Source organism: Simochromis diagramma, unplaced genomic scaffold, assembly GCF_900408965.1.
Source record: "Simochromis diagramma unplaced genomic scaffold, fSimDia1.1 OVJJ01000293.1, whole genome shotgun sequence".
Classification (NCBI taxonomy): Eukaryota; Metazoa; Chordata; class Actinopteri; order Cichliformes; family Cichlidae; genus Simochromis; species Simochromis diagramma.
In genome coordinates, this window is record NW_024386801.1 from 24,347,676 (window position 1) to 24,367,168 (window position 19,493).

Sequence of the window (19,493 nt, forward strand, 5' to 3'; positions counted from 1 at the left end):
AGTAGAACCACTATTCTTCCACATCGAAATGAGCCAGTAGAAGTGACACTGACAAGGATTCCTCCTGGGTACCTCCTGCATGAGATGTTCTGAGGATGTCCCACCAGAAGGAGCCTCCAGGGCAGACCCTGGACATGCTGGAGAGATATCTCTTGGCTGGTGCATGATGCAGTGACTGTTTCTTCTTCAGTCACCTTTTCCACTTACTGCGTGTTTATACACCACTTTAATTATTAATTATTATTTATCTCTTGCTCTATTCCTTAGTTTTTCCTATTCCTTTAAAAAGCTCACGTTTAACTGTTCCCTTTTAACTGGTGCTTCTAAACTGGCTGTTGGCATGAATGTTTGTTTGTAATGTGTGACTCAGACCCTGTAACAAGCTAACAACCTCTCCAAGGTGTAACCTGCCTCTTACCCTATGACTGTAATAGTTCCAGCGACACTGTGACCATGAATTGGATATACAAAACAAAAAAAATGGATTTTTGTGAACTGAATATGCTGGACTTTACTGGACACAATATGACATCAACATGGATTTCTTTTTCCCCCAACATTTTATATAATATACAATTAACTGATCATGAAAATCATTTAAAACTAAGAATGGTATTACTCAATGAGACACTAGACACTAGAAAAGTAGCCTGGCTTTACCTATGATACAATTCAAAAGTCTGTATTTTTCAAAGGATGTTGTTTACAAAGGATGTACAGAATACATTTGAAAGCTAAGGATGGATAAAAATGTATGACCTTTGTAAATAAAATACAAGAATTTTTAATATTTTATAAAGAACCTGAAACCAGTCCTCTGTAAAACATTTCATGAACATAACGTACAAAGCACATGCCCTGTGTGTCACTCTGTCTCACTGGGAGGATTGACAGCAGATCCTTGAATGATGTCTCTGATTCTCTGTGTATCCACCAACAGCGCTTCATTATTAGGGTCAATCTTCAGAGCAGCAAGGAAGTCTTGGAGCCCTGAAATTCAATTGTAGGTAGATCAGCTGAGACCTGGACACCTTTTGAGTCACTGTAAAAAACACGCTCCACATATTTGACCTTACCCTTGCCCTTAGGTAGGACAAAGTTACTGTCATGCAAGTTACAACTCAAGCCTTGAGTCATGGCTAACAAGTTCTAAGTAAAGTCCGAAACAAATCACTGAGTGCAACACATCAACTTATTGACATTTTAAAGCAACAAACCTTCTGGATAGGCCTGCAGCTCGCAGAAGGCAGATCCTCGACGGACAAAAGCTCGAACTCTGGCAGCTGCATTGGCAGGGACTGGTGGAGTCAGCAGATCAAGTGCCTGCAGTAAAAAAAGTGGGCAGATGTTTACTGTATGCTATTCTTCTGGAAAGTAAATAAATCTTGACCATTCATTGTGTGAGTTGGACCATCCAGAGCATCTGTCAGTCCACCTGTGCAACAAATCCAGTTGTGAAATTTTCTTGCTGCTAAAGTCAATGTTTGTGGTTTTATAACAAAGTGGAAGCCACTGGGAACAACAGCAACTTCAGCCACAAAGTGGCAGACCACGTAAATCAACCGAGCAGGGTCAGCCGATACACAGAAGTTCTGCAGAGTCCGTTTATTTACCATTAGAGCAGTGGATTGGTCTTTTATATGTTCCACTGGAGCACTCAAAGTGCTTTACACAACATGCCTCTTTCACCCATTCATAAAAGCAAATTTTTTTACTTGAGTGCTTTGTATCTAAGATTCACACATTCACACTCATACTCCAATTGTCATGGTCTGGCAGTTCTCACCGGCAGACCTGCCCGTTGTGTCCATGTTTGTGGTGTTTTTTGTTCTCCCTCCTTTTCCCCGTTTCCCCGTTATGTGTGTTTATGTTGACGTTCGTGCTCCCGGAAGTTTAGGATCCCCAATGATCATTCGATCCAAAAGTGTTCCTGCTGTGGAGGCAGCCACGCCTGTTGCTCATCAGCTGCCGCCAGCGGCAGCTGATTGAGAGCGTCCTATTTAACAGTGTGGCTGGATCGTTGAGTTTACCTCATCAGTACAGCCGTGGACTTGCTTTTGAAAAACCTCGTTCTGGAGATGGATTGCCTAGCTAACTCACTGTGTTTATCTTCACTAGGAATCGGGAGCAGAGTGTGTTTTCACAGGAGCAGAGTCACGGATTGCATGGGAGTTTGCCATTTCACTGTTCACGGACACAAGCACTGTGTGGGGATTTTGAAGAAGATCACCTTGCCGGGACCTGTATATATTTTACCTGTTGTTTTTCACTGTAAATAAATTCACAGTTTTCTCTCGGAAGAGTCCGGTGTTTGGGTCCGGATCCTACCTACACCCTGACCCCATTGGATGCTTCAGAGAATACCTTGCGGTTAGTATCTTGTCCAAGGATAATTGTCATGTAGACTGAGGCAGCCAAGGTCCTTCTGAATAGTAGATGGCCTGCTTTACCCCCTAAACCACAGACACCCCTTCTCCATCTGGCAATCCGATGGATGAGTTTTGGTTTGTGTCAGCAGAACAGTACTTGTCTGACTGCAAGTGTAAAGTTTGGTGTGGGGTTATTTTTCAGGTGTTGAAACTCTTAATGCTTCAGCATACTAAGACATTTTGGGCAATTTCATGCTCCCAACTTCATGAGAACAATTTGGGGATGGTCCCCATGTGTTCCAACATAACTGCACACCAGCACACAAACCAAGGTCCTTAAAGACATGGATGAAGGTGTTTGGTGTGGAAGAACTTTATAGGCCTGCAGCGAGTCCAGATCTCAACGTACAGAACACCCTTGTAATTAATTAGTGCAGAGACTAATTCTTCCCAGGTCTACTTATCCTTGTGCTGACTCCCAATTAATGTCTGAACTCATAAATGCACTTTTGAAATAATGGTCAAAAATTTCTATAAACACACTCCTAAACATTGTGGAAAGCCTTCCCAGAAGAGTTAAAGCTGTTATATCAGCAAAGGGACCTTATCATCATATCAAACCCCATGGATTAAGACTGGGATGTTAAAACGTAAGTTCATATACATTGGTTGATGAGCGAATACTGTTCGCAATACAGGATATAATGCAGTGATCCTAGTTCAAATCTGCTCTGAGGCCATTTAATCCAACTCCCAGCTTTCTGCCTGTCTATCACAAAAAAGACTAAAAAGGGTAAAAGTAAAAATTAAAAAAGCTATAAAAGAAAAAATACCTGAGAGGAGTCTTCAATGGCCTTGTGAAAATTTCTTAACTTCAGATGGCATGCGGCCCTGTTCGAATGCAAAGCAGGGATCTTCCCCATAACCCTGATAGCCAAGCTATAGGCATTCACTGCTCCCAGGAAGTCCCCAGTGGCAAAATATTTGCTAAAAAATAAAGTTCTGTTAAACAGAGCTGATAACAAGGAAAATACAATTAATTAAACAGTGAAATTAAGCACGAAAAAACAAAACATTTCAGTTACCCCCAAAAATAACAATATTTTGTACTTAGAAAAATAACAAAAAGTAAACCTCCTTAGAGACACTTTGAAAGTACAGGTAAGGAAAACAGTTAGTTAACAGTCAAACTGTTAAAAAAATGTTTTGGAGCTTGTTAAACTCTGCCCCTAGAAAATATTTCAATCAATAAAAAACAAAAGCAAAAAAACCCAAACTAACACTAAACTAATAATAACCAGACTAAAAAAGGACATCCACCCTGGAAACTAAACTGAACTGAAATTGGAAAGAAAATCTTGAAAGTTACTAAAAATTATAAAAAAAAATAATTTAAATGTTTTTTTAAACTAAACTCTGTTTGCTGACACACTTCACTCACTCTCCTTTGTCCTTTAACCAGTAAGGGCTCCTCTCCTCTTCCTTCAGGTCTTTTAGCTCACCAACATCCACATTCACTTTTCGCCGGGTTTCAGCTTGTTTTCTCAGCCACTAGTTGGTTAAAAACAAACAAACAAACAAACAACAAACAAACAAACAAAAAAAGCATATAAAAAAGTGGCAAAGGTGTGTCTTCCATCCTACTGGGTGATTTTCAGTATTTGAAATTATTCTCAATAGCAGGGCCAGCAGTAATGTTATCTGTTTTACAAACAAAAGCCAGATCTACATAAGTGATCAAATAGCAGTGACTGTAGAAAACATGTACAACCTGACAGCTCCCCCAAAATGAATCCAAAGCATCTCTATTGCCCCCTGGTGCCTGACTGCAGTATTAATCATAAACTCCATGTCTTCCATGTTAGCAGATAACACTGGGGTCAAACTGTCAAACTAAATCAAAAGTTGCTTCACCAAGTTGCTTTGCAATCACTAAGAAACCTGCGCATCTCTGCTTGGAAACTGCAAATAAAGCCTGAATTTTGAGAGGTGGTCCAGTATTTACTTTCCAACAGAGTCAAATGTTAGGGTACCACCCAGTGTTTTGGTTATTGGACTTTTTGGACCTTGTTTATCGTTATAATGTTCCATGTTTCTTAGTCTTTATTTGGTATTGTTTAGTTTTCTTGTGCTTTTTAGTTTCATCCTTTGTATTTCCATACTTTTCTTTTTCTATGTATGGAAATACAAAGGATGAGACGTATGTATGAACTGTTTCCCAGTTTAGTCAGTCTTGTCTTCATGTCTGTTTGCCTAGTTGTCTGTTTTACCAGTTATGACTCTGTGTGCGTCTCTCACCCTCTGTCTCTCGTCCCTCGCTCTGTTATGTGTCTCAGTGTGCGTGTTTCTCGTACTTCCTGTTTAGTTTGCCTGTAAGTCCTGCATCTTTGACAGCGACTGTCTGCTCTACACTGACAGCCTGAGGTGTTCTGCAGTAAACTGCACTAACTGTCAGAAAGACGTGTGGCATCATCACCCTTTTTTGTTAAGCTAAAGGTGTTTGTAAGCTAATCAGTAATTAGTCCTTAGCTATCGTGCTAAAATGAACAGTCAGCTGGTGTTTGTTTACTAATCCATGCATATCAAATAAAGCTTATCCTTATCCTTATCAATCAAATTAACCTGAAAAAAAACTACTGTATGTTTCAATGTTTCAAAATATTGTATTCTTCAATCCCTCATAAATAGCACGTTTAACACAGTTTTAACAGAAGATGAAGTACTGAGAGGACTGAAAATGTTGTCACTGTATTCTTCACAATGACTGGCTGTAATATCACTTCCAGTTTGTAACTTCTGTTTCTTGATAACACAACTGATTTTAACTAAATAAAAGACACAAGATTAATTGGAAAAAAAAATGTGAAAAATATAACAAAGTCTAATATGCTGTGCTGAAACCAAATATAAACATTTGGTGTGTTAAAACAAATTGTATGTTTAATTTTTCCACTAATTAATTTTTCAGCACCAGCTGTTTATATTTATTTATATTTTTTTTACATGTCAGCTGTCAGCAGAACTGTAGACTCACGAAATGTGAAGAAAACATTACCTGTCGGTAGAGTGAAGATCCACTTTATTTCGGTTTGAGAGATAAACTGAACTTCACATTTGACATTTGGTGATGATTCTTTTTTCTTTGTGGTAATATGATCTGCCCTCAGATTCAGACCTCAGAACCATCCAGTGATAACAGATAAATCACACTATATATGCTCATTTAATCTTGGAGTAAATTTGTCATAACTCATAAATTAACTGATCAAAAAAGCTAAAGGTACCAAATGATGTACTGTCAGTGAAAGCTGTAGGTGTTTTACTGAGAAAGCTAAAGGCAAAAAGTCAAAGGGATTAATCATCCATATAACTTATAAAGAAAGACACATTAAGAATTGTAAACTGGAGTGTTTGTTTTGTTGTTTAGCAAGCTTCATACTACTAGGACCAAGCTGGCCTTAACCCAGGAAATCCAGACCAGCTTGGTCCTAATGGTTTCTGCAGCTTGTTTTTCCCCAGGGTGAATTTAGCTGCTGATAATATTGTGGACTCTCTTTGTTTATGTCATCCCCAGTCTTATGTTCAAATCGCAAAAGACAACATCTAATTTCCAGATTATTCAGATATTTACAGTAACTCTGGGCCTCTGTGGAGTGTGCAGTTGATGTCGTCTCCAGTTATAAAACGAGGATAAAAAAAACTAAGGAGTGATGAATTATTCAAACATAATGACAGCAACAAAGGTGTGTAGCATGGCTAACTAGCCAACAACAAACCTTTAATGCAGTGCATTAAAAGACCCCATGTGTGAAGTGCATGGGGGCACTTTTGCAGTCACCAGCGTGTGAGTGGATGGGAGTGTGACGCAGCATCTCAGTCCTACTGGGCAGATTCTGGCTTAAAAAAATTCCACATGGTAGCCCTCACAAGTGCACAGTGGGAAGTAGCGAAGCCATGGCATCCATCTTTTATACAGTCAGCACAGCTAAGATGCAAAAATACTCCTTATTATTTTTTTCTATTTCAGTTTTTTTCCCCCCAGTGGATTAATGTTATCTTTGGGGACCAAGGGAGTGTACAGTTATCCAAATACCCGAATGAACAACCACATTTTGTATTATATGAATGATCATGCAATAATTTATTTGCTAGACTCTGTACGTATGTATGTTAAGTGTGATTAAAATCCTAACTCTTAGACTGCAGCCACAGTCCATTGTTTTGTTATTGTTGTTCAAATACTCTCTTAAAATGGTTATTTAAACTCCATTCTCCATAATTCATTTTGGTGGTGGTATTGGTTTTCACAGCATTCAGGAACTCACCTCCTCCTCCTCTGGAAGTCTGGACTCTCTGAGAGCTGTTGGAAAGATTCTTGGGGTGAATGTAACTTGAATGCTTCCACTGAGTCTTGGAGGAGGGAGTTCATGTTGGGCTTTCTTGCTCTTTGCATTACTGTTGCTTCTTTGATCTGCAAGCAGGAGTATGTTCATTAATATCAGCCTGTATAACGCCAAATCTAAGCACCAGGAAAAAACAATGTAGACTGCAAGACAAAATTGGACCATTTGTCATTCTATGAAGCTTCACTTTAGGCACTTTGCCTACCTCACATCCATGGCCAATTTATAATTACCAATTAACCTAATATACATGTTTTTGGACTATGTGGTAAAGCTGAAGTACTCAGAGGAAGGCAGGCACAGGATAAGATGCAAACCCCACACAGAAAAACTCTGGGAGTCTTTCTGTGTGGAGCTGGGACTCAAACCAGGAACCTTCTTGCTATGAGGCAACAGCTCTAACCATGACACCATGCTACCTAAAAGAAGTGTAATGATGGCTTGAGGTTAACAATGTTAATTCAGAGCAAGAGGGTCCTGGGTTCAAACCCAGTTGCAGGCCCTTTCCGTGGACTGCAGGCTCGCCATGTGCTTGCATAGTTTTTCCTGTCCTTGCAAAACATCCTAGGTGAATGCTGCCTATGTCACCTCAAGAGTTGCATTTCCTGCTTTTTTGTTTATTTGTGTTTTTTTTACTCACCCAATTTCATTTTTTCTTGGTTGGGAGGTCCACATTTTTGCCTCTCTGTCTCTGTTCTTAGTTGGCGTGCTTTGGCTTTTTGATTTTGCAATTTTAGCTGGACATCCTGCTCTGCTTTTTGTTGTTGTCTGAAATGCCATGCAGCCAACTCTTGTGTGGTTTTCTCTTGTTCTGCGTCCTTTATCTTCTGGATACTGTCTCGTTCCTCTTTTTCAAGCTGAACTCAAGGAAAATATAACAAAACACTAGAGGCTCTTTTCAGGATCAAACAGGAGAATTTGGTGATTAAACAGAGTGGAAAATTACCTTTATCACTGTCTCCAGAGCATATTTGTTCTCTTCTTGTTGTTTTGCTGCCTTGTTTCTAGACTCTGAAGAAAGCTTTTCGTGGTATTTTAACAGGGCCCCCTGTCTGATCTCCATTTTTTCTTTATTATCTGAAAAACATTATGAACTTAATTTAATCAGGTAATTTCACTAAGATTAAAATCCCAAGTAAAGCCTGCTAGGGTTGGTTGGGCAACTGGGCGAATATCTATCAACAACTGAACTGAAGTAATACTAAAGCTGAAGTAACTTCATGTGCCCAACACGTTTATGAATACTGAACAGGCAGGGCACAGAAAGGGTAGAAAAATATGCAGTGATTCCCAATTTTGATAGAAGCTGTGCACAGAGCATCAGCAGAGGAACAAACAAGGAACAAACTTCTAAAACACTCCTGATGTGATTTGAAGCATTTTGAAGAGCAAAACAAAGCTCGGGATAATGCTCTCCCTCTAGTAAAGGTAAAGAAATAGCAGCTTAATATGAGCTCCAGTGACTAGTTCAGTGTCTCCCACACCTATACCTCACCTGGTATATTTGGTGATTAATTTTAGCATTTCTTATTTTTATTTTTTTTATTAATCTATAAGAACGATCATCCCGGGGATGAGATATTTACCAAAGTATCTGGCAAATAAAATATCTGAGGAGAAGAACCTTATAACCAATCAACCAGCTGGTTAACCAATGAAGTGTGTGTGGCTCTTTTTCTGGTGCAAATATAAACGGACACATATTTATGTGTGTCATGTTAAAAAGATGCTATATTCTTTTTCAATTCTAAGGTTTTACATATCAGGACATAATAGAAAATGGCACTTAGCATGTCTTAAAATGAGATAAACAATGACATGGCTTACCTAACAAAACCCCTGCAAAAAGGCACAAGCACTGTTTGAAAAAATAAGCCTACCAGTTGGTATCACAGTTTTTCTTGATTTCACAGCAGAAAAACATTCTCACTACTCTTAGTGCAGCTCTCAAATCAGTAATGCATTTCCCCACCCATAATAGCTTTTGTCATTGTTTTTATGGACACTACTATTGTTTTCATGTTGTTTTCAACATTAACAGTTTGTACTTTGTCAATCATGGACTACGAAATGGAGCAGTCGTTAGCCATATCCCCTACATGGATGGCATCAAGCTGTATGCCAGGAGTGAAAAAGACATCGACTCACTGACAGATGTACAGCTAGAAGTATAGTTGGATTCTGGGAATCCCGCAGGTAAATGGGAACCGTGAAGAGGCCGCTAGGAAAGCCACAACTCATGGATCTTTGTTGTCTCATGAGACAACAGATGCACAAACTGGTGATGGCTAACCAACCAGACATAGACAAGCAGAGAAAGATGGCCGTAATGACAGACGTAGCTATACCAAGTGATAGCAACGTCAGATGTATAAAGGCTAATTTACACCCCACTCTCAAAAACTGATATAGATTTAACACTGCCTGTGTAGCTAGATTTAAGAAATACGTGCTTAGAGTTTAAGTTCTTAAAAAATGTTTACTGCCATCTTGTGCCAGTACAGAACGTGACATCATCAGGTTTCTTGGTTGGTTGCAGTCAATACACTCACATTAGTTTATGTTAGCTAATTTTAACGGAACCAATAACTCAAGGGAAGACAAGGGAAGGCAGTACAACAACAACAACAACAACCTTTATTTATAGAGCACATTAAAAGCCAAAAAAAGCCAAAAGCCATTAAAAGCCAAAAAAGTACAAAGGTGACCCCTTAGGGGGCCTTAGGGGGCCACCTTTGTACTGCCCCTAGCTGCAACAATGCTTATGTTAAGAAACCAAGAATATACTGTTCACTTTCACTCTGTCTCTTGAGCAGTAAGCGTTTCTTCATTGGACTAGCTGCACTGAGACAGAAAAATCCACCTGTTAGCCATAATTTTCGTTTTTATAAACCATTTTATGAATCAGAACAGTGTGGAGGGGAGCCTGTTTGAGTCAGGTGACAGGTGGTTCGCTGGATGGACAAGCTGGAGTCAGAAACTGTTTTTTCCTTGTGTGGCTGGATGTACTGAGAGGCGCAATCAGCTGATGCGATCAGCGCTATTTTATGCAATAAAATAGTCTCTCTATCCCAAGAACACTCAAACAGTTAACAACATATCAGGTTACTACATGTGCCTCACACTACAAACATAACTATGTTTCTTATCGAGGCATAATTGGGAATCCAATGATGTCACGCTAAACATGTTTTGATAACTTTAACTTTCAGCACTTATGTCTTAAATCCAGCTACACAGTAAGTTTTATATCCTTGTCAGTTTATGAGACCAGGGCTCCATGATGTAAATTATCCTTTATACAGGAAGTGTTTCAAGTCAATTTTACATAATTTTACAAGCTTGTAATTGACAGATAAAAGCCCTCAAGAGACACTGTTCACAGGAAAACATCCAGCTTACCACATCAAAAACTTCAGGACTGCTGCATGACCAACTCTGTCTCTTCTTGAACTGTCACATGTACAAATGTATTATGATACATTATCATGGGTTCAGAAGACCAGAGCCTTGTTGTTTACTGAAATGACCACAAGTTGAAGCTCTTACCCGTACTTATCATCAGATGCTTCCACACTTTGTTGGTCCTTTTTGGCAAAGTGATGACTGCACATCCATTTGCAACCCTTACTGCGATTCTGTCATCATCAACAGGCTCAAACAAGAAGGCTTCAAACAGATAAGGCGGGAAATGCACCTGTGAATGAATACATGTTATACTGTAAGAATTGTTGTTAAGAGAAATGTAAGACCATCTTCTGGTTCTTGTTTAGCGATTAATTTGAATTGAATTTTGAATTTATATGTACAGATATTTTTTTTTTTATACATATATAATTTTATATATATATAGTTATTATGACGTCTTAGCAATGGCTTTTTCTTGCTGCAACTCGTCCGTCAAACCTGCAGCTTGAAGTCTTCTCTTCTCAGTTGAAACTAAGACTTGTTTACTACAACCACTATTAAGCTGTGCTTGAAGCTGTTGTCCTGTGAGCCGCCTATCACGCAAGCTGTTAACTCTCAGAAACTTGTCCTCTGGTTCAGTTGTGGCTTTGGGTCTGCCAGACCTCTTCCTATCAGAGTGTGCCCCAGTTTTTAAATGCCTTTTGATGGTGAAGGAAACTGTACTCAGTGACACTTTGACTTTCTTGCAATTTCTCTATAGGAAAGACCTACATTTTTAAGTGTTATGATGGTCTGTCTCTCTTCCATTGTTAATTGCCTTTTTCTCGAGGGTATGGTACAGTGTGTTCCGACACTGCTTTTATGCAGACAGAGGGGGACGGTAGAAAAATATCCGGTTGGGAGGGGGGCTTTAATGATGCATTTGGAAAATCTCATGCAGAAAGCTTAATATGGTCATGTCAATTTATATTTATATATTTCTTTTCCTTCTTTTCCTTTTCACATAGATGGCTACAAAAGCATTGATAAAAGCGCTCGAAAATATATACGGCAGCTGAGTTGGCTGCTGCTCACAAACTTGATCAAACTGCCGTACATCGTTTCAATATGTCTCAATTCTGTGTGACACAGAAAAAAAATGCTATGCAGTCCAGCTTAGTCTCTGACTGAGACGAGTCCCATAGATATAGTATTTGATACACAGTAAAAATACAAAACTCCTTTATTCAGAACTTTACCTTGAGGTAATCGTCCGTACAGACAATGTCTACCTTCCCGGCATTCGTTCCTTTTAGAGGCACATTAATGTAAAGCGTCGTCTCCGTCTGGGTCCAGACGTAGTCCATCACGACCAGAGGCATTTTTGGTACAACTGAGCTCACTGTTTGATTCACCTGTTTTTAGAAGAGCCAGAAGGTTGTGCTTTGATTTAAAAAATCGCTCTATTTCGTTTCATAAACGTGTCCGACGTGAAGTCCCGTCGCACCTCGCCATGTTACTATGGTAACCATAAACAAAATGCTGACTTTGAGTTTGTCGGAAAAACCTAAACTGAAATTCGTAACGCATAACCACAATGCATTAAATATTTTTTATATATTCTTCTATAAAAATCCGCAAAGCCGAAATCCATAACCTTTCACTTTCTCGGCAGGAAGTGCACTCAACACCTACGTAAGAGGATTAAGGGTGCTGACAAAAAAAGTGGGGGAATCATTTCTATTTGTTTGTTGTTGTTGTATTTCCAGAATCCTGAAAAAAAATCTGTTTCTTCAACTGGATTGGACACGGAGAATTCTGGCTTTTCCCCCCCTTAGAATTCTGGAAAACAAACAAACAAACAAACAAACAAACAACAACAACAACAACAAAAACCCCAAACAAAAGACTCACACAAATTTTGTTTGCCAGTGGCCCTAATGCTCTTTCATAACAACCTCATCTTTGAGGTTAATTTAATAGAAAGTTTTTTCACTGAAGCTTAACTCTAAGATCTCCCTTCAAAGAGGAGAAGCTACCAGACCCAGACTCAGTGGTTCTCATAACTCACTTCAAATGTTGTTACTGTTAATCAGCTCCTGTCTTCTCAGATTCAGCTAAATGCTACAAAACTATTCAGATGGTGCTTGACGGTGCAAATGGATAATGACCCAATGCAACCTAAAAGTTTCCCTAGGCTAACTAATAAGATATTCTTAAATACTCAAGTTAGTCACTGAAGGCTGTCTAGAGCAGTAACAAACAGCAAATGAAGGTGGCTGGAGTAAAGACTAGTGCCGTATGCTACAGAGCAAATTCAACATACCGAGGGTATCATTACATTATCTGGTTTCAGTTACCTTGTCACTGGTGATCAGGATCATGGGGATGATATTGTTAAAGCATGACCTTGATCACAAACTGATTGAGCTAAAACACAACATACAATTAACAACATAAAACAACAATAGTAAAATGGGTAAAATAGAGACATAAAATTATCTATATAACATATAAAACATACCTCACCAACTGACCCATGCTTAGAGGCAGAAATGAGCACTTTACAGATACTAGGTTGAGGTTTTGTGTTTGATTTGTTAAAGTCACTTTGTCTTATGGCTTGGTATGATGTAATGGGATTACATGCAATACATCTTTTCCCTCACTCCCAAAGCCTAACATTTTACGCTAGGTGACAAATCGTCACCATATTACGTTTTCGGCTACCCACCACGTTCCTAAATGACGACCTCGGAAAAAAGAGGAAATATGAGAACCGTCTGGACTCCATCTACACATGTTCGCTCTTTTTCTTCAAATCGCTTAGAAACACGCTATTTAACAGCATTACAGTCCTGGTTAAGATCAGGAATAAGGTTATGGTTAGGGCTAGGGATAAGGTTAGGTTTAGGGCTGGAATACAGGGCTGGAACGTCTATTACCGCGGGAGCGTCATTGCACTGGATTCCAGCCATAACCCGCCGCGTACCATAAGAACGCCGAAGGTCTCCTTTCGCGTTCCTCAGGAACGCCGCGGGACGTGACAAAACGTCGACATGTTACGCCTCGGGAGTGAGAACGGGCTGCTTTTCCTGTGACCTTTGGCCAAGAGTGTAAATTGTCCCTAAAGGCGTTAGCTATTGACAAAAGGCTCTCCATAACGTTCATGCTGCCTCATATGGATCTTCAGAGCCAATCAGAAAATACCCATCTAAGGCTTCTTTAACACAGCTGCCAACATACTTCTGTAAGACAAATATCTTTTCTGCAGTGGAAATGTTCCTTCACAACATTGAAGTCTGAAAAGATGCTTTCCAATGCTTAGACTTAAGTGAATGCCCACTAAATACAGAGGGCTCTGGAATAGGTAGTCTATTAGCTGACATTGCTTCTGCCAAAACCTTTACAAGCTCACCTGCGCTCCGATGAGTCATGTTTAACTCTGTTTGTTGTTGTGAGGGTTGATTAGTAGCATTGTTGAACTCTGTTACCTGTACATTTGCAGGGGCAGTTGCAGGAGTGACTCTTTCTTGCTTCACTGAAATGTAACCTTCCTCGTAAACTTGTAGTTTTTGCTGCCTTGAATCCTTTCAGATTTTCCATCTTTCAATTTCTCTTTTCAAGTCCTCAAATGACTTTCTTAATGCAGCACTTCCCTCTTGTTGTCTCTTTATCACAGCTGCTTTCTTCTTTTCTCTTTTAACATGCCTCAGTTTCCTCCTTCTCCTCTAGGAGGCATTGTGACATTGCAGCAGCATCTTGTTTTGCAGTAAAGCGTTTCTTTTCTTCTTCACGCAATTGTACTCTTTCTCTGTATTTCTCTTATTCAGTCTTAATCTGAAGCAAAGCCTTTGTGGCTTCATACTGCACTGCAGCTTCTTGTCTTTTGGTGGAGGAGGCATTAGAGATAACTCTATTAGCTTTAAACTGGCTATGAACTGAGACACTAACAGAGCAAGAGGATGTAAATATACAGCTGGCATCAGGCCATACATTCTCCTCTTGCTTTTCTCCTTCAGTGTGAACTTTGATGTTTTGTAAAATTAGTGTAGTCACTGAGGTGGATTTGTATAGCTTGGAATGCATATCATGAGAGGGTCCATCCATTGCTCTATAGTCATCATAAATATCATTAAGCTTGGCTACTTCTCTTTGTACAATGTTCATGTGACCTTCAAGAATGTCAAGTAGATCTCCTTTTAAAACAGACTGTGTTGACAGTCATAAATACTGTCAACACAGTGTTGAAGCCATTGTAACCTTTCTTTATGGAATTCTTTTCCGTTTTCTGTGAGCATGTGAGGCCTTTCACTTCTATGCTGCTCTACTTCCACTCTTTGCTCTAAACAGGTTTCATCCACTTGCTCTGCTTCTGCAGCTTGTTCTGCACTGGAAACTTCAATTTCTGTTTCATTTGTTTGTGACATTTTTGTTTTTCTTGAAATGTTATGCACTTATTTCTTAATCTCCTTTTAACTTGACCTTAGAAATGAATTATGAACTTGATTGCATTAATTCCCTTCTTGTTACCGTTTGGCGCTGTTGTTGTCAGGCTTCACACAGTTTCTTATTGTTTCTCTCTCCTTGTGTCACTTTTCCAAACAGAACTTTAACGATTGGCTTCCGGATATCTTTATGAAGAAACAACTGGTGAACCCGTGTGTCCATTATTATTTGCAGCGGGCTGGTCCTTGGTGCAGTGACACAATATTGCCACCAGGGGGCCGGGAATCATGCAGGTCCGAGTTCAACTACCACTTTCACCTGTGCTTTAATGTGAGTTGTACAAACTTGGGGTTGCCATTAAGCTTGCCATCCTCATACTTCAACATGGGTGTGCATCTCACTCAGGGGCACCAGGGGAACCAACATGGAGTACAATAGTTCCTACATGAGAATTTCCACAATAAATGTCGTAATGACATATAAAATATGCGTAGTGCAAAACAAAATATGTTAACTAAAAGTATGACAGTAAAAAGGTGGTCTAGGGGTGGTCTAGCTTATCAGAAAGGGGCTTTTATCAGGCTAATAATGTTTACAGAATACTATAACTGTTGTGGAAGAGATCCAGAACTGAATAATAGCTAATAATTAAATGCAAAGTTGTGTATAAACACATAGTGATTGAAAAACAAGGTAAGTGGAAAAAAATATGCATTACGGGAATGACCCAGCACCCTAGACCTAATGCAGCATAACTAAAGGAGGATTAAAGTTTTTGGTGGGTTCTTAAACATTTTAAGAGAAGAGGCCTTCCCATAATGGGTCTAATAATAGCTTAAAATGCAGTGTTAATGCTGTCATTTTCAGTATCTACATGGATGTTAAAATCTCAGACAATAAATATTTTATCTGAGCAAAGCCCTGAATCAGATTAAAAATAGTCTGAAAATCAGACAGAAACTCTGTAAGGAATAGGTGGTCAACAGATAACAAGGAATAAAACTGATTTTTGAGTTTACCTGTTAGCAAGCAAGGGAAAAAAATTATTTATATAGCACTTTCAGACAACTACAAAGTCCTGTACACTTAACATGACAAAAAAAAAACAAAACAAAACAAAACAAAAAAAAAACCGACAATTAAATTAAAAAAATAAATAAATCTTAAATTAAAAACATTGATTAGATTAAAATAATAAAATCAGCACATTAGATTAAATCAAAGCAGTAAAATCAGGGTCAAACTGTGTCAAGGAATAAAAATTGGTTTTAAATTGGTTTTAAAATGGACAATGAAGGAGCCTCTCTAATGTGCAGGGGCAGGTTATTCCAGAGGTTAGGACCAGCGATAGAGAAGATCCTGTCCCCTCTGAGCTTCCTCTTGGACCTGGGTAGCTCCAAGAGCAGATTGTCACCTGACCTGAGAAACCTGGGGGTGAATAAGGATGAAGAAGCTCAGAGAGTTAAGGTGGGTCAAGACTGTTTAGTGTTTAAAAACAAACATTAGACTTTTAAAATGAACTCTAAGATATACAGGCAGCCAATGGAGTAAAGCCAGGATGGGCTTTCTTCCTTTTCTTTCTTTTGCGAGTTCTGGTTAAAAGTCGTACGTCCAATATAAAATCACTGTCCACTTTAGAACCCAAGTTAGTAACAACAAGTTGTAATTACTCTGCCAGGAGTCCCGAATCAATGGAGGAAGAACCATAAGGTCTTCTAGGACCAAACACGATCACCTCTGTTTTGCTTGAAGGGGTTTAATAGAGAAAGATCTTTCTGCTTCCGAGGCAGATAAATCTGACAGTTGTCGGCATAACAGTAGAAGCACATTCCATGCTCTCTAAGGTTTGCTCTCAAGGGCTGTAAATACAATGAAAAATGCAGATGCCCTAGAATTGAGCCCTACGGGACCCCAAACAGGAGAGCAGCGGAGAAGGACTCGTACCCTAAAAAGTTACCACTAAAAATTCTATCAGACAGATAAGACCTAAGCCAGTTCAATGCTGGTGATGGTGTAAATGAGACAGTAAAATGTTCTATCTGTATTCAGCTCTACGATACTCCCTCCTCACAGCCCAAGTGGTGTCATTAAACCAAGGCTAAGTTTCAGTCTTAGGCTGCCCAGTTTTTAATGGTGCCACAGATTTCAGGATAGTTTGGCAGGAAGATTTAAACCAGGAGTTGAGGACCTCTGCGTCCAAGGGAGTGAGATCAGCAGGGACAGAAAGCTGGCTAAAGGCAGAGAACTGTGCGGCAGTTTAAGGGTTAATGATCTGGCAGTGGCGAATGGTAGCGCTGGTTTGAACTACAGTGTGCGAAAACATAGCATCAAATAATACAGCCATATGTTTAGAAAAAACCTTGCTGAGATTTCCACATTAGACACAGACAGACTGTGCGACAAAACCGGGTCTAATGTGTGTCCATGTTCATGTGTGGGACCAGGTACGGACTGGACCAGATTAAGAGTCAGTAAGGATGAAAAAAAGCTTTCATCATAAGTTTGTCAGGACAGCAGACATGTATATTAAAATCTCACGCAATAAGAAAGTGATCATAGTTGCACATAGTCCCAGCTAGAAATTCTGAAGTTCTTTCTGAACTCCTGAACTAGTTGGACTTCTTATTGTATTTAGGGGGGCAATAAATACCAGCAAAGGGCACAGAGTTAGAGCGATCGACTTCAAAACATGTCAGCAAAGCTGGAAGATGAAGGCTGTAAAAAGCACCGTTTACATTTAAAATCTTTTTAAAGGTAAAAGTACAGAATACTGAATAATAAAATACTGGAACTCATCAGTGTTCCACCAAATCTTAGTGACACACATGAAGTCCAGGTTCCAGGAGGTGAATAACTCCTTCACGATAAAAGATTTTTATCAATCTGGCGTATACCAGACCAACCCTGACAGGAGCTGGGGCAGTTAGTTAACTTGGTGGTGTTGATTCAATCAAACTAGCATAATAATCCTGCTGTAACCAGGTTTCTGTAAGTCAAGTAAATCAATTTGTTGATCAATTATTAATTCATGTACTAACAGGGACCTAGAAGAGAGAGACCCTGTGTTAAATAATCCATATTTTACTGTTTTATACTTTGGTGCAGTTGTGGATATTATGTTGTTTTTAAGTCATGTTTTTTTAAAAATGTTTTCTGATCTTTGGTTTGTTTTTTGTGGCCTGGGAGGAGGTATAGTCCTGACAGGTGGGGTGGGACCTGGGTCTAGTGACCCAGTGTTTATGTTTTGATTATCTATATTCTTTGATTTAGTGTTTCTAATAGTTTAGTCTGTTGTATTTCTAGCTCCCCAAGTTATCTGGTCTGTAGTTCTTAGGGTTTTTTTTTACAGTGCCTTCCCTGTGTTTCTTGTGTCTCATTGACTCAGTTATGTTTTCATGTCTGTTCCTTCCTAGTCCCTACGTCTAGTCCATGTCTCAGCGTGTCTCTTATGTTTCCTGTTTTACTTTGATATTTCCTCGTCTTGTGTTAGTGTATTCTATTTTGCTGCCTCATGTATGTGTGTAATTAGTTCTAGCTGTGTTTCCCTCCTGGTCCTCATTCCCTGGTTAACCTCTTGTAATTATTGTCTGTCACGGCACTGGGTCACAGACCCAAGGCTTTATGTTTAAGTAATTAACTGTTAGTTCAGATTATTACCATGATTTGTGATCTTCTGTTTGTTATATTCTTAGACTTTGGATTAGGGTTTTCTGTGTTGCTTAATCATGCCTGCATTGTCCCCATTACACTGTCCACAGTTGCACAACCGGCAGCCGTTCAACAGTGCTATATTTTCTATTTTTTGTCTATATTATTTTCGTTCACCAACTCTTGTAAAACCATAACATCTATAGAAATAACTGCTAAACAATAGTACATTTGGCCAACTATTGGGATCACTAACTTTAAATTGCAGCAACATCAACCCTCTCAGAGGGAGTATCAATTATAATATTTATATGTATATAATGAAACAAAGCAGCATATCTTAAAGCTAACCAAGTCATAGTCAATTTAATTACATTACATCACCATGTCACCGAGTTATTTTCTGTTTGACTATCAGTTAAGCAGAGAACAATAAGCAAAGTGTCAGGTTTGCCAAATGGCAGAAAAACTGTCACGGCTGCACAGCAGTCGTGTGGTGAATTGAGAAAAGGATCCAAGGTGCAGGCACTGACTGGGGTGCAAGTGAATGTTTATTTGCAGAGGTGATAAGGTGACAAAAACAGGAGGAGCAGAGCGGGGAGTAAACCAACCCAAACTGGGGAAAACTAAAGAACTCAACTTAAACCAAACACGCACGGGAGGAGGAACAAAATACACAATGAAAGATGGCGGAGAGACGCAGACTGAACACCGGGTTACACAGAATGATGCAGCCAGACATGGAGTTAAACAGGCGACGCAACAGAGAGCACAGGAAAACACAGGGCTTAAATACACGGGGAGTAATCAGGGAATGGGCCACAGGAGGGAGACACAGCTGGGAGCAATTAGGCTAACGAGACAGGGGAGAGGTAAAACTGAACACACTGACATGAGACATGAACTTTCAGAATAAAACAGGAAACTAAGCGACACAGAGAACCAGACAGGACACTGAACTTGACAGGCAGACTCATGAGCAGACACAATAACACCATGGACAGACAGAGGGAACACAGAGAGTGGGAGCAGGCAGGCAAAGAACAGAAACCTAACAAATGGCAAAATCACAACAGAATACACACTCGGAATGAACAAAAGCATAAGGAAACACAAAACACTGAGTCCTCAGACTCAGGACCATGACAAAAACAGGACCCAGTCACAGGACTTCCTGAACAGTGACAGTGAGTTTATTTACAGTGCAAAAAACAAGGTGCAAACAGTGCCAACAAAA

General features: G+C 39.5%; 1 protein-coding gene across 3 annotated transcripts; it reads right to left on the reverse strand.

Moving 5' to 3' along the window:
* Positions 1–23: 23 nt before the first annotated feature.
* Positions 24–14,662, reverse strand: dnaaf4 (dynein axonemal assembly factor 4). 3 transcript variants are annotated; one of them, XM_040026715.1, is made up of 10 exons: positions 13,654–14,662; positions 11,419–11,574; positions 10,322–10,469; positions 7,719–7,849; positions 7,413–7,629; positions 6,695–6,840; positions 3,811–3,920; positions 3,203–3,356; positions 1,218–1,323; positions 29–990 (listed from the first exon to the last, which is right to left on the reverse strand). In XM_040026715.1, the coding sequence occupies exons 2-10, from the start codon at positions 11,539–11,541 to the stop codon at positions 866–868; spliced, it is 1,260 nt and encodes a 419-aa protein (XP_039882649.1). In that variant the 5' UTR covers positions 11,542–11,574; positions 13,654–14,662; the 3' UTR covers positions 29–865. The 3 variants fall into 3 exon arrangements, with proteins under 3 accessions (XP_039882650.1, XP_039882649.1, XP_039882647.1); XM_040026713.1 differs by lacking the exon at positions 13,654–14,662 and having other exon boundaries at positions 30–990; positions 11,419–12,099; XM_040026716.1 differs by lacking the exons at positions 7,413–7,629; positions 7,719–7,849; positions 13,654–14,662 and having other exon boundaries at positions 24–990; positions 11,419–11,561.
* Positions 14,663–19,493: the final 4,831 nt, after the last annotated feature.